At 43.5% G+C, this 14,538-nt stretch overlaps 1 protein-coding gene across 2 annotated transcripts in view; it reads left to right on the top strand.

Annotated features, from left to right (window-relative positions):
* LOC147726290 (tetraspanin-36-like) overlaps positions 1-14,538 on the top strand; it is a 94,331-nt gene that overhangs the window by 39,412 nt on the left and 40,381 nt on the right. For both annotated transcript variants that reach the window (XM_086960380.1, XM_086960381.1), the window contains exon 5: positions 1,331-1,480. In XM_086960380.1, the coding sequence (XP_086816506.1) occupies positions 1,331-1,480 (150 nt within the window). The remainder of the gene's footprint in view (positions 1-1,330; positions 1,481-14,538) is intronic.

Genomic DNA, 14,538 nt, shown 5'->3' with positions numbered 1-14,538 from the left:
ATAGAATAAAAAGGGCTTTATAGTTTAGCATTATTAAATTACAAACTACATTAATTAGAAAGCATTCTGCAGTGGGTGAGGGGAGGGCACAAGGTGATAAGACAGCGAAAGGTTCTGCGGTTGTAATGGTTAAGCAGGAGGCAACCACCCTGACAACACTACAACACATCATGCAGCACTGCTGGAGGGGGCTGCTGTTATTTTTTCCTGACATATCTCCTTAAATTGCATAATTTACCATTTTCAACCACGAGAATGGACAAGAGCTGTGAGGGACAAAGAATCTTCTACACCGCCCCTAGACTCCAGAGTCAGGGCCAGATGTAGGTGGCCATTTACCGACCGGTAACGGCCGATTTCGGCCGTTACCGACCGGTAAATGGACATTCCTGATGTAGGGCCCCATTTTACCGATTCGGTAAATTTACCGAATCGGTAAATTTACCGAATCTGTAAAATACTGAATCGGTATTTATACCGATTCAGTAACTTCCTAATGTAGGTGGGACTCTTCTGAGTCCCACAGGCCTCACAGAATCGGTATTTCACCACCCAATCCAATTGAGTGGTAAAATACCGAATCCAGGTGTGCATGCACATGTGTGCATGCACACCTGTGCCATGTGACAGACAGATGTGCCACATGGCACACGTGCCTGAATTCGGGGTGCTAGAGGGTGTCAAAGTGACACCCCCTGCACCCTTGCAAAAATCGGTATTTACCGATTCGGTAATGACCATTGATTCCTACGGGCTGCAATGCCCATAGGAATCAATGGGCTTTACCGGTTCGGTATGTACAGATTCGGTAAATACCGAATCTTAACGATTCGGTATTTACCGAATCTGAAATACCTACATTTCCCCCCTTCTAATTTACCACTTCTTAAATACCGAATCGGTATGATTCGGTATTTTAGAAGTGGTAAATTAGAATTACCTACATCGGGCCCTAAAGTCTGCTAGAAGTGTGGCTACCTGGAAGGTCAAATATTTGATAATAGTTTATGGCTTTTTGTGTTTTGCCCCCAGTTTAACCAGAAAGAAGATCCGACAATGAACCAACGTTGTGGGTCACAACGATATAGAAGAATAATGAGGCCCTTAGTCGCAAAATTGAGCCACAGTCATTTATGCTATAAAGAAAAAAATCCTGAATAGCATTTAAAAACATAGAAAAAACAGAAAAGCACTTAAGACTTCCAAAATAATATTTTGTAAGGATGCTCCACAGTCTATACACCAAATATCATTAAAACTAATATAGACAATGACAAGGTGTGATGGAGGAACTTTGCTACAGACAATAACAAGTTATTTTGATCTCTAGTTACAGTGCTGTGGTGCCCAAGGTTATTTCGACTGGAAGTTCACTCCTTGGTTTGAAGCTGCTGCCAATAATTCTGCTCCTCTGAGTTGCTGTGTTCACCCTCAGAACTGTACTGGGAGCCTTGCGCAGCCAGAAGACCTCTTCAGCGAGGTACGTGGTGTTTTGTATATTTTTATTTGTCCTTTGCATCCTTCTGTCTGGATAAATTCATTTAAATGTTTTAGGAGCAGGTAAGGCACTTTGTGAGAAACTAGCCTGCGAGACAGAGAGAATGATCATTTTCGTAACACACTGAGATGTGAGCTTTTGCATTTGGGCAAAATAAGGAAGCATTACTTAAAAATGAGTAAGCTACAGTACAGTTTCACGTGATGGCAACATTACTTTCAAGCTTGATAATTACTTATCATTATGGTAGCTGGAGTTCTCTTCACATTTACAGTCTATTAAAAGCCATTCATTTCAAAAGCTATTGTCTGAAACCAATGTTTTTCTGTTTTTTAATTTAAACTTTCTTTTTAGGTCTTAGCAACAGGCAGCTTTAAGTGTCTGTTGCCAAGACCGGGTGTTTCCAATATGTAACATATGCTTAGCGAGGGCTATGGGTCTGCCCCCTAGCTCGTGACTGGATGGTTTTGTTGTCTGTTTCACTTCTCTTGATTGGATGGCATTCCTTCATGTTCGTGTGTTTCTCCCACCCATGAGCAGTTTGGTCTCACAGTGTGCTGTTTAGATGAATTGTATCCTTTCACTGCTGATGCCAAAGCCAAATTGAACCTCAATAGTTTCCAATGCTCAAAATGGTTCCACCTCCAGGCTGTACCAAATCTCTGATTACTTCCCCAAGGGAAACAGGGTGTTGGAGAGGCCAGGTGAGGGGAAGAGAGTTGGGAAGGTACAGCAAGCAAAAGAATCTGAAAAGAGAAGGTGGGAGGTTTAGCATCTTCATTGCTTGAAAATACCTGCCCTCATTCCAATTCTAAAGAGTAACCCTAGTACCTGTTTTTCTAGGGGCAGGGGCTGGCTGCTATTGTGTGTTTCCAGTAAGTGCTCTAAGTAAACTTGACACTGTGTAGAGATTAGCAAACATCATTAGACAACTAACCAAACATACACATAGCCTTGTTTGAAAAATATCCCACCTTCACGATCAAACAGTTTCTTCCATATAACCAAGGAGTTAGAGTCACTGGGTTCCTGGGATTGGTGTGAAAGTTCTCACCCCAAACCCCCCCCAAAAAAACAGGATAAAGTATCCTCCAAGTTGCTAGTTTTATTGAATATGTAAATGGGATGTAGATACATTTTCGGTAAAAATTACCAAATCGGTAAGATTCGGTATTTACCGAATAGGTATTTACTAATTCGGTATGCAATTACCGAATCGTTAAATACCGATTTGAAAAAAAGGGGGTAACATTCAAGGGTGCCAGGGTGTCACTTTGACACCCTGTTGCACCCCTGAATCGTGCTTGTGTGCAGATGTGGCACACATACATGCCCTCAGGGCATGTATGTCTGCCACATGGCACAGTTGAAAATGCACAGATTAGCATTTTCAAAGGTATTCCTTATTTACCACCAATTTATAGTTGGTGGTAAATAATGAATCCTAAAATGGGAAAAGAACTCATTTGAGTGCTCCCTACATTGCAAATTCGGTAATTTACCAATTTAGTATTTTAAGGAATCGAAACTTTACTGATTCCTTTAAATACCGAATCGGTAAATTACCGAATTTGCAATTTAGGCCACCTACATCCCAAATGCCCAATACCGGTCAGTAACGGCCGAAATTCGGTAATTTCGGCCATTACTGACCGGTATTGGGCCACCTACATCTTGCCATTTGTTGTCTAAATGTCTACTATTTTGAGGGTTCTTAGCTCAGAAAGTTCTTTGCAATTACATTCCCTCTAGGAGGTCTCAGGATTCTCAAGCAATCCGATTTCACAACAATAGGGAGCAAGTGCTCCTACCTTGTTTGGCTTTGACCCTGGCAATTGCGACTTGGAATGCCTCGGATAATTGCCACCATGAACTTCTGAATCGCTTCCTCACCAGTGCAGGCAGTCAGTGAAGCCTTGACCACTTCTAGGATTTTTAGGGCCCCGGCAAAAGGGAATGTGTGAGGCCGCTTTAATTTACATAAGTGACACATTCAGAGCTGCGGAAGCTTCTTTGTGGAGACTCCTGCTGTGCCGCAGCTACTCCTCTCAGCCTCCTATGAGCACCTCTTTTACAGCTCTTATCGGGCTGAAGGTGTGAGAATAGCTTGTGGGCTGAGAGTTAAAACTGGGGGGGTGCTAAAGTGCTGGACAAAGGCCTCCCTGCAGTGTCTCTGAATGGGCAGCCTGACAGGAGGCCGAATTGCAGGACAAACCTACAAAGTGTATTTCCTTGCAACTTCGACAGGAGAAAGTATCCCCTCTACCCTGGATCTTCCCACACCATCCCTGAGAGGTCAAGTGAGAAGGCCCCCTCCCATGCGCCCAACTGTAAAGAGACACTTTTCTTTCAATTGGATTGGCAGGGGTACATGAGGACTAGTGGGGTGTTTTAATCGAGCAGGTCCCTTGCTGGTAGGCTGAGTGGGAGGCCCTGGGCAGCTGCACAACCCGCCCATGCCTAGCGCTAGCCCTGAGTGAAGCTCCGGATTGTGTTGCACAAACACACGCACTCAAGATGTCAGCGGAGGCCAGGAATGCTCTCTGCTTCAGGGAGTTTCCTCAATTCTGAGCACAGAGACTTGAGTGCGGCTCCCTTTTATACAGGGAGCTGCCCAAGATGGCCGCCGCCAAGTGTTCCTGCAAAATGTAGTTTGTAGATCGCCCAAGGTCGAACTGACATTGTGGAAAATTTTCTGACAGAGGAAATTATTTTTGTGTTTTCTCACAATCTGTTCATTGGGTTCTATGTGTCCCAAGTGGATTTAGTAGCAATTCGCTAGTTTTGTCTCATGAAACAGTCAGTGAAATATGACATAGGGAGATATTTGTATTTTGCATGTTTCATTAACATTTAACTTTCAGTACTCCATAGGAATGCATGTCTTACCTGACTCTCTCCTCTGCTGGATTCACTCTTGCTCGTCCCACCACAAACCCCCATCTTTTCCTGGCTTCCTCACCCCTGTGATAGCCTCCTCCTGCTCACTTCGCTATGCCTACACACCCTCTGCGCCCTTACACTCATTGCTCCCCCATCGGCTTGGCTTCATTATAGGGTCTTCAAAGAAATTTTATTCAAGGCTTAGTCATTCCCTCAAAAATGTTGAGTAAACTGTACTATGAGGTCAATGTCATACAAGGAAAGACCTGACAAATTAAGAACAAGTAATGTTACAGAATAACTTTATTGTCCAGACAGCAAAATAGAACATAATAGATATCATTGCCCAGTACTTCCAAGGGGCTTTGAGTGTTCACAGCATTTCTGGGTTCTCTTCAGAGGAACTTTTGATGTAATCTGAATGTAGCTCCTTTACCCAGTTTTTCACCATGAGCTCTTTCCACAATTGTGGCAACCACAGCTTAATTCAGAGAGATAGATAATTTTACCCACACAAAAAATACCGTCTTAAAATGTGCTGTTTTACTCTTGCTCAGCTGGACTGTGAAACACCTAGAAAATATTAAAGAGAAGTATTTAACCCCTTCCACACTCATGACGAGCTGGGCTCGTCATGGCGTAGCCTCCTCGCACGCTGATGCCGAGCCCAGCTCGTCATGTAAAGTGTATTTCATAAAATCTCAGCTTGCGAGCAGAATAACGCTAGCGCGCATGAGGTTAACAAATGTTATGTAAACAGATGAAATGAAGGGCATATTACCAACAACTAGCGATATTCATCGCTAAATGGGCTTAGCCAGTTTTTTTTTTTTATCGCCAAGCATCGCCGGATATTATCGCAGAGATAACGTGCTATTACCAACGTTTATCTCTAAAGCGCTAAAATATCCGGCAATAGCAGCGAAATGCGTGAATATCGCTGAGAACGCCAATAGGCTCTTAGTCATAATATCCACCTCCTATTGGATATAATGGCTAAGAACTGGTCTGAGCAGGCGTTAGGTTTTGGAGATATTCGCGCTTAGCGCGAATATTTCCATCGCTACGCCTGCGTTGATAATAGGCGATAGCGATGTTAGCAACTGTTTTTAGTCGCTAACAGGTTGGGTAGGCCCACTTTGCATGTCATTATCAATAAATATCGCTGACATGCAAAGCGGGCCCCAAACCGCTTGCTATCGCTAACATCAGTTAGCGACAGCTTGCTAATAGGGCAATATAATTATCGCCGCTTAGCGGGCGAATACGGCCACTAAAGCGGTGATAATCTAATATCGCAAGGCTTGGTAATATGCCCCGTAGTTTATTTCAAGTGGGGCAGAAATATTAAAACAAAAATGCTTAAGCAATTGCTGAAAGATTGCAGCACAACTGGGTGTTACTGGAAGTCCCTTTAAAGGTTTACAGGCATGACAGCCTAGAGTACTGCAACTTTTATGCTCACTCCAGAATTTCAGATATGGCAACCCCCCTCCTCACCGAAATGCATACCTGGTCACAGGTACACTAATGCAAATTAAACTCTACTGGTCCTGTTAAAAAACTTTTAAAACAACTCCTTACAAGCACATGTAAGCCTGTATTTAGGTGTAAAACCTATAACTGAATTTCTGAGTGAAAAGTTACCATTAGTGACTATCATTCTGTTTATAGAGATCTCCGCAATCAGTCAGAGAGCTATCTAGTAATAAGACATTTTAAGAAAATGTAAAAATATATTCACACAGGAATACCACAATAAAAAGGGACTATATACTTGAACGTAAAGTTATCTTATTAATATATATTAACTTAATTTTGTTTCTTTGCAATTTAAAAGAAAATTAAATTATAATTTAATTTGTTTTGTACGTGCTGCATCTTGGATGCAACTTTAGTATTATTTGATATTTATTTAATGTTACATGTAAAGAAAATAAATGATTATTTACCATATTACCATTTTATTAAACAGTATTATTTATATTAAAAGTTACCTTTATTGTTTATTTTAAAGACTGTATATTAAAATTTAAATAAAGTAAAATTTAAAATTTGGTGTTATTAAAATGTATTTTATATATTTTTCCCTATGTGTTAATATTATTCATTCCCTCTATGGACTTCTATGCAAGTGTGTTGCAGGATCAGGGATTGGCCATATGTGATGCTTGACTTACTCTAAAGATGGCCTAGAGTACATTTGTGCATGTTTTGTCAGTACTATTACTCTAGAGGATTTTTTTCAATTGTTTACCCCTCATTTGATTTCTTAAATTCTTCCTGCCTTTTGACGGCCTTCTTCTCTGTTCAGAAATTATGTCTTTGGATTGTGCATTGGTAACAGGCACATTTGCAGACATATAAAGAGGGACACACACACACATACAAATATACTGCACACTGATCGTGCACTAAGGGATTAGCCAGAAAATTAAAATGCCACCCACTTGAAACATACTGCAATCACACCACTCACACAAAGCGAGCAAACCCAACCTTCCATAGACAGGTTCATTTAATCTTCCTTCTAACCATTTATCCATCCATTCACCATTCCATCTATCTATTTATTTATCCGTCGATCCATTTGTGAACCCCTTCACTTTACATCCACCAATCCGCCATACTATTTTCCATCCATCCTTTCACCCATTCATTCATCCATTCACCCAATCATTTATTAATATATTCCACTATGCACCTCTTTCATCCAACCATCCATTCACTCTTCTCGGTCTGCCCATTCTTCTGTTCTTCCATCCATTTTCTCTTTCACCTGATGATCATTTCACTACTCTTCAAACCTTTCACACTTCCATCTCTCAATTCGGGGACATTTTGTCTCACAGCATTCTGACTGGATGAGTTGTAGCCTTGCACTGCATATGCATTTTATTTACATTTGGAATTCTAAGGGAGTGCCCGTGTTTCCTTGCTCTCTCTCCTTTGCTTTTTTTTCTACCCCTACTCCATTCATTCCTCCTCTCATTCTCCCCTTCTCTTCGGTGCTCTCCACCTCCTCACACAGCTCTCAGTCATTTATTTTTCTGGTCAAGCCTGCGATAGCATTTGCTAGCGCTTGAGCCTTGCTTGCGAGACACGGTTGTTACCAAAGAAAAAGGGCTTGAAGCCCGCCCTTTGCTTTCAATTTGTTGGCTTGCATGGCACTCTTCTTTACAACATTATAATTGGTCACTGCAGGCCAAGCATAATTTCCATTCCTTTCTGTGGAGCAGGGAACAAGCACTGATTGATTAAACTTAATCAGTCCGCTGCTCCTGACGTGATTATCGTACCATTTTGTTTTGCTTAGTGCTATGCAAACAGAAGGCGTGTGACTGCAATTTTGTTTGTAGTGCTGGGCACGTTTTTGCCAAAGTTTTATTTTCTATCATCATAGTCACAGGTTAGAATCCTGGTGGGCCCTTTCATTCTTCTGAGATCAACAAAAGGAAAACCCTTGGGCGAATATCTGTTCTTTCAGTGCCAAGATACCCTCCATAAATTCGAATCCTGGTAGGTCTATTCTGCCTTTCATTCTTCTAAGTTCAACAAAATAAGTGCCATTGGGTTGGACAACAATACATATCTATTATTTCAGAGCCAAGATGCCCTTCAAGGTGAATATATGCTTTACAAATACAAGTTGCAAGAAATTTGGTTGTCAGTTGAGAGGGGTGGAAGCCCCACTCTAATATTAACCCTTTCCATGCAGGACTAATTCCCCTGCGGTGCGGGTAGGAGGGGGGCCCGAGTGGCGCCGCAGTGCTCGTGACGAGCTCAGCTCATTATGCTGCACAGCAGAGCTGTGCTCATGACGAGCTGAGCTCGTTATGACTCCACCCACTCCCGTGGAACGCCCGCACAGGAGGGGAATTAGCCCCGTGTGGGCGTTCCGCGGCGGTTATGACGAGCTCAGCTCGTCATGAGCACAGCTCCACTGTGCCTCATGACGAGCTGAGCTCGCCATAAGCGTCGAAGAGGTTAAACACAATCCTTGTCATGGTGAACTACAAATATCACTTAATAAACCTATGCTTAACCCTTTGGTAGCTTGGCACAAAAGCAGTCAGGCTTAATTTAGACACAGTGTGTAAAGTATTTATGTAGTACTCAAACAGTAAAAAAGTGAATACAGAAGAAAAATCCCAAAGCACTTAAGAAATATAGAACAAAACGTAAAAAGTAAAACAACACCAAAATGACAAAAATCCAATAAGTAGAACTGGATGTATGAATTTTCAAAGTTTCAGGTAGAAATTGCACCAAAAAGAACAAAGAACCACTTGCAGTTATGTGGTCATGCTGTGCTAGGAAAAAGTACAGGCTGACCACATGGAGCGTGGGTTTGATACAAGGTCCAGGTTCATACCACTAAAGAGTTACTCTCTCAGTCCGCGTGAAGAGTGCCATTCGCGTTGGCAGTGAGGAGGAGGTTTTGGTGCCCGGAGCAGGCCATGGGTCGTGGGCGGTTGCTGCTGTAGCACGACGAGTCGTTGTTGCATGAGAATCACATTGGTGGACGGCGCGGGTTGTCGTTGTTAGAGCACAAATCAAGTCTTGCTGGAGCGTCTTGTTGCCCTAATGGTCGCTTTCGGAGGGAGGAGCAAGTCCCGCTGGAGATTTGTGATGGTAATTGTCACATGCAGGCAATTCTCAGTGCAAAGTGGACACTTCCCACTCACCAGGAGGCCAGCACTGCTGTATCTTCACCTTTTCAATACTCTGATACCAGCCAGGGGTCTAGAAAATGCAGGGGCATGTCTTGGTGATTAAGAGTCACTCCAGCAGAGGCACGAAGCAGAGGTCTGGCAGGCAGGTGCAGGGAACCACCTGAAAGCTTATTGTGTCCTTGTAGCTGAAACAAGAGGGCAACCAACTGACACTTTGAATGACTTCTGGAAAGCTTGGGTTCAAGGCAAACAGGTCCAATCTTCCTTTTTCATAAAGCAGGGCAGTCCTTTTTTGAATCTTTCTTAGGTTCAGAATTGCTCTTCTGAGAGTTTCTGAAGGTTCCACGTTTATACCTAGAGCCAGTCTTTGTGTAGGGAATTCCCAGGCCTAGCCCCAAACCTGGTTCTGGCTCCACTCCAACTTGTATAGGGTGACAAAGGCAGGGCCACGCCTGATGGCAGGCTTCATTGTGTGTGATGCAGGCAGGTCCTTTGAAGTGTAATCAGGACCGGGCACAACGACTCTCCAGTCATTCTATCAGAAAGACACTCTCCCTCCATGCCTAAGTCTTTTTTGTCTCAATGTCTGAAAGCAATGCACAACCCACAACAAGAGAGCCGTTCACAGCCATGTGATTCAGGACACTGGTAGAAAAACGCCACCTTTCGGAAAGCAGATTTTAAAAATTGTTACTTAAAATGTGGCTTTACCAATAAAGGGGACTGTTAATTATAGTTCATTTGAGTGGAAATAGCATTCCTTTATCTGGTCTCAAACTGAAATTAGTACATATTAAATATAATGAGGTAACCCAGTTTTAGTCAATGGGGAATATAGCCTTACAGCAGTGAAAAACAACTTTAGGAGTTTTTCTATTCAATACATGTAAAACGTCAACCCACGTGTACTATTGTTTTTTTAAATACAATCTAGCATGCTTAATAAGCCTTTTAGGCCTACCTTAGAGGTGACTTATAAGTATTTAGAAAAAGGAAGCTTTAGGTCTGGCTAAAGCTTTTTTTTGCCAGATTGAATTGGCATCTTAAAACTGCACTAAAGGCTGCAGTGGCAGGCCTAAATTATGTTTTAAAAGAATATACTTTAATGAGTGTGCTGGAGCCCATAAGTAGCATTTACTTTACAGGCCCTGGGTACATGCAGTACTGTATACGTACAAGTAAATTAGAAGTATCAATTGGGGGTAATGCAATTTTACCATGTTTGAAGGAGAGAACACAAACACTTTGCCCATAGTTAGCAGTGGAAAAGTGTACCGAGTCCTAATACCAACAAAATCGAATTCAACAAAAATAATGGAGTGAAGACATAACGTCTGGGGAATACCACGCCAAGGATGTTAGGTCTAATACATGTTATGTAAAACTCAGAGGCTCAGTACAACTACATGGGGCCTACCTTTTGCCGCATGGAAACATCCCACACTCACCTATGCCTGTTGCTAAGCTCCTATCCGTCAGCGTCCACAAGTGTGCAATTTAACCAGAAGCTGAGACAAATCTTATGTCCAAAATGACAAAATGCTGTTGCTTCAAATATAGGGGTCTATTTACAAAGACTTTATGCTGTGGTTGCATCGCTGGAAAATCACATGAAAGTAACGCAAAGCAGCGCATAGCTCTGCTTTGTATTACTTAGAGCCAAGGGGGCGTACCATGGGTGGCGCATGGGCACTTCGATGCTACCACCCAGGCTTTCTGATGCTAAGCTGTATTTACTTAATAAAGTAGACAAGGTTTAGTGCCAGAAAATAGCGCCCATTTGAAATAGGCGCTATGAAGAAGAAATGTTTTCATTTCGCCTTCCTTTTCCAACTTTGTATGTGTGCTGCACTGTACGGCACACATACAGAGTGCGAAACAAATGCTATCCTTTCAGTACAAAACCTGTGCTAGACTCACGCACGCATCCTTGCACTATGGTGCAAAGATGTGTGCGTAGTGCAAGGCAGCTAATTTCAGCACCCGCACTTCAAAGAGGGGAGGAGAGTGTCATATTTCTGTAAATATGGTACTCTCCTGCTCTTTTCTTAACACGCAACGCAGCACAGCTTTCTTGCCCACTGCATTGCGTGAGATTTTAGTAAATCTGCACCACAGTATACAAAACAGTGATGGGTGGAATGCTTGAATTGTTCTCAGCCACTGGTTAGCACTCGGGCCGCATCACAATCCATCGTTGGCTGATGAGCCCTGGGTTGCTTGTGTTCCGGTTCAGGGAGGATCTGGCTTGGCAGTTCGGGCTGGGCTGGACTGTTTTGATTGGAGCAAAGTCAAGACTGATTTGCATATGGCTGTGTCCAAACTGAGGTGACATGGTGTACAAAATATCAATGGATGCGGCCTTAAGTATTAACAAGTAGCTGAAATTAATTCAAGCATCCCATCCATCACTTTTGTGTATACTTTAGTGTGTCATCCTACGTGTGACGGGTATGTCCAGACTTGAGTCCTTTGCACACTGTGTTCCTGAAACCAAGCTGTACCTGGGTGATGCACCCATAACTAGTGTAAAGATGACTGTTCTGATGGGAACAGGGTGAAGACTGATTTGCATATGGCTGGGTCCAAACTGGGGTGAAATGGTGTGCAAAATAATGATGGATTAGCATGCGGCCTAGAGTACTTACCAGTGGTTGAGATTAATCCAAGCATTCCATCCATCATTTTCTGTAAACTTGTTTTGTATACTTTAGTGTGTCGCTGCATATATAGAGTCAGACCTTTTTTGTCTGAATTGGATGAGAAGGAACATTTCAGAACATGTATCTTTATGTCATCTTTTTGAGCCAGTATTCATAGGTCAAATGAAAATATCATGAATGAAAATAGTTTTCTCACAAAAACTCTGCATCGTCTCCCCCAGCCAAGATCAATAGTATTGATATTGTGAAATCCACTAAAGATGTGCTACAAATCTTAAAATCAGTGCAGAACCATTATGCATAATTTTACATAACTTTCATGTACACTTCCATCTAAAAATAGTTATTAAAAACTTGTGTTACATAAACATTGTGAATGCATCTAAATGTAAACAGTTTTATGTAAAGTATTATTATTAACTAAAGTGGGTGGAATTGCTAGGTATTTATTGACCAGGTAGAGCGTGGCTCATGCTCCATTTTGAGGCCTTTGACTTCAACCCAGAGCCCTCATTTATTGGATTTTGGTGTAGGGCAGCAAAGCAAGGAACCTTGCTGCGCTGCCCTACTCCAGAGTGAAAGGGCGGGAGTGCACTGTATTTATGCAATATGGTGCATTCGTGTCCTTTCTCCCCGCACTGGTGCCATGTCAGCAGCCATGCGCCAACTTAGGCACCCTTTGCGTTGCATGCAGGATTGGTTTTGTGCAGTATGGGACACCTTCCTGCACAATTCAATTCAGAGGCGTTTTCCTCTTTCGATATGTGCTGCAAAATGCAGCACACATAGAAAGAGGAAAAAACAAGAAGAAATAAACATATTTCTCCCTGTTACACCTCAGCGCAGGAGGCTTACGTATTTGGTCAGTGCTTGAAATGGAAAAATAGAAGCACGGGTACCCTGTATCAGAGTACCTGCTTATTTCTGAGAAGTGTCGGTACTCTCCTATTTAAAAGCATTGCATCACCCTTTAGAAGTGCAGGTACTCTCCCTCTCAAAATATACGGTGCTAGTACTCAGTACCAGCCCATTTAACGCACTCGATTTGGTGTTTCCCCAGGTTTACATGATTTTGTAACTCTGGGGCAGTGTTAAAATTCCATGGGTGTTTGCTTGGGAAAACCCACTGAAAACGCCCATGTAACGCCTCCTGGCGCTGCGTAAGGTGATGCAGCGATTTGCGCTTCGTAGCCTCACTCAAGATTTATGAGGCCACTCAAAGCCACTCAGGGTGGCTTTGCAGAGGTGCATAACTCCGATTCAGAGCCCTGTGTTACACATGTACCACTTTACATGGTACAAAGCGATGCAGGGCTCTCATAAATAAGCCCCCAAGTCCATATGGCCGGGATGCCCGCCACCCCCTCCCAACACCAATTCCCAATGGGAGAAGACAGACACAGGTTTGAACTTTTGGAAGGCGGGGGGAGTTACCCCCCCGGCCGTATTTATTAAAATATGAAACAAAATTTAAAACATTAAATAAAAGTTTCATTAATTATGTACAGTTTTATTTATTACATTTCGATGAAGACATGTTCTTTGGTCAACCTTAACAGATCTCTAATACAAAGGTTTCCTAGCCGAGTCTAGCATCCTGAAAATGCATACATTCTAATTTAAAATTGTACATCCTAGCATTAAGGGCCAACGGCAAGGTCTTAACCGGTGTCAGATCCCTACTACCAAAATCCCGCCCTCACGGTGTGAGTGGCGCATGCGCAGAGGACTTTACCCTCATTGCCAACTGTAACTTCCCTTGTCGTGGGGGCCTCCTTTTCACTCGACGCCATCTTAAAGGTCGTCTGAGTTCCCGTGTGAGGTATCTGTAGGAAGGACAGCGTGGACTCCCCCCCCATCCCCACACTCTCTATCCGCCGTCGCGGATATCCGGCCCCCGGGAAATTCGTAGGAGGGGCATCTAGCCGCCTCCCCCCGGGAGGGGCCTATGGCCGTCTCCCCCTAGGCGACCCATCCGTAGTGGGTGCCGCCTACCCGTGGGAGGGGCCAATGGCCGCCTCCCCCCTGGCGCTCCCATCCATTCTGGGTGGCGCCCCCCTCTAGGGACCTTGAAATTACTGCTCACCGATCATGACCTTACCGCCCGACCAAAAAATAAATACGACAATTGTTTTACCTACTAAGGGAAGAAAAAATTCTGACATAGCCTTGATGAGTCATCAACTTCACTTCCTACAAAGGGAAACATTATCCTAAACAGAAGCCACATCATTATATGAAACATTCCCTTACTTCTCTACAAAGGAAAAAAGGACTATACATTTCTTTCTAATCAACTTTATTCAAACCAACATTGCCATAAGGGGCTGGTGGGTGGGTCAAAATTGCCGCTTGTTCCGTCGAGGGCTCACGAGCAACGAGTTGGTGCAGCCTTCAGAGCACAGGAACAAGAGGACGCTTCTTCGGATTCCCGCTCTATTTATCCATCTGCGGGAGGGCGGGGACCCTCCTCCGGTACGCCTACTGGGCGTGGTTTTCCGTGCGGGTGTCTATGACAACCCCTCCTGGGCGGGAAAGGGCACGCCCCAGCTACGCCACTTCGGGCATACCAGCCGAGCCACGCCTCCCGCCCAAAATGGTTTCCAGGGGGGATCGGGGCACCCAACCATACGTTCGGGGGGACCGAGTGGTCGCCCCTTTCCATATGGCCGGGATGCCCGCCACCCCCTCCCAACACCAATTCCCAATGGGAGAAGACAGACACAGGTTTGAACTTTTGGAAGGCGGGGGAGAGTTACCCCCCCGGCCGTATTTATTAAAATATGAAACAAAATTTAAAACATTAAATAAAAGTTTC

The sequence above is a fragment of the Lissotriton vulgaris genome, chromosome 3_1, assembly GCF_964263255.1.
Source record: "Lissotriton vulgaris chromosome 3_1, aLisVul1.2, whole genome shotgun sequence".
Lineage (NCBI taxonomy): Eukaryota > Metazoa > Chordata > Amphibia > Caudata > Salamandridae > Lissotriton > Lissotriton vulgaris.
The sequence above is the reverse complement of the archived record's forward strand: the minus strand, read 5'-3'. Positions and strand labels throughout refer to the sequence as shown.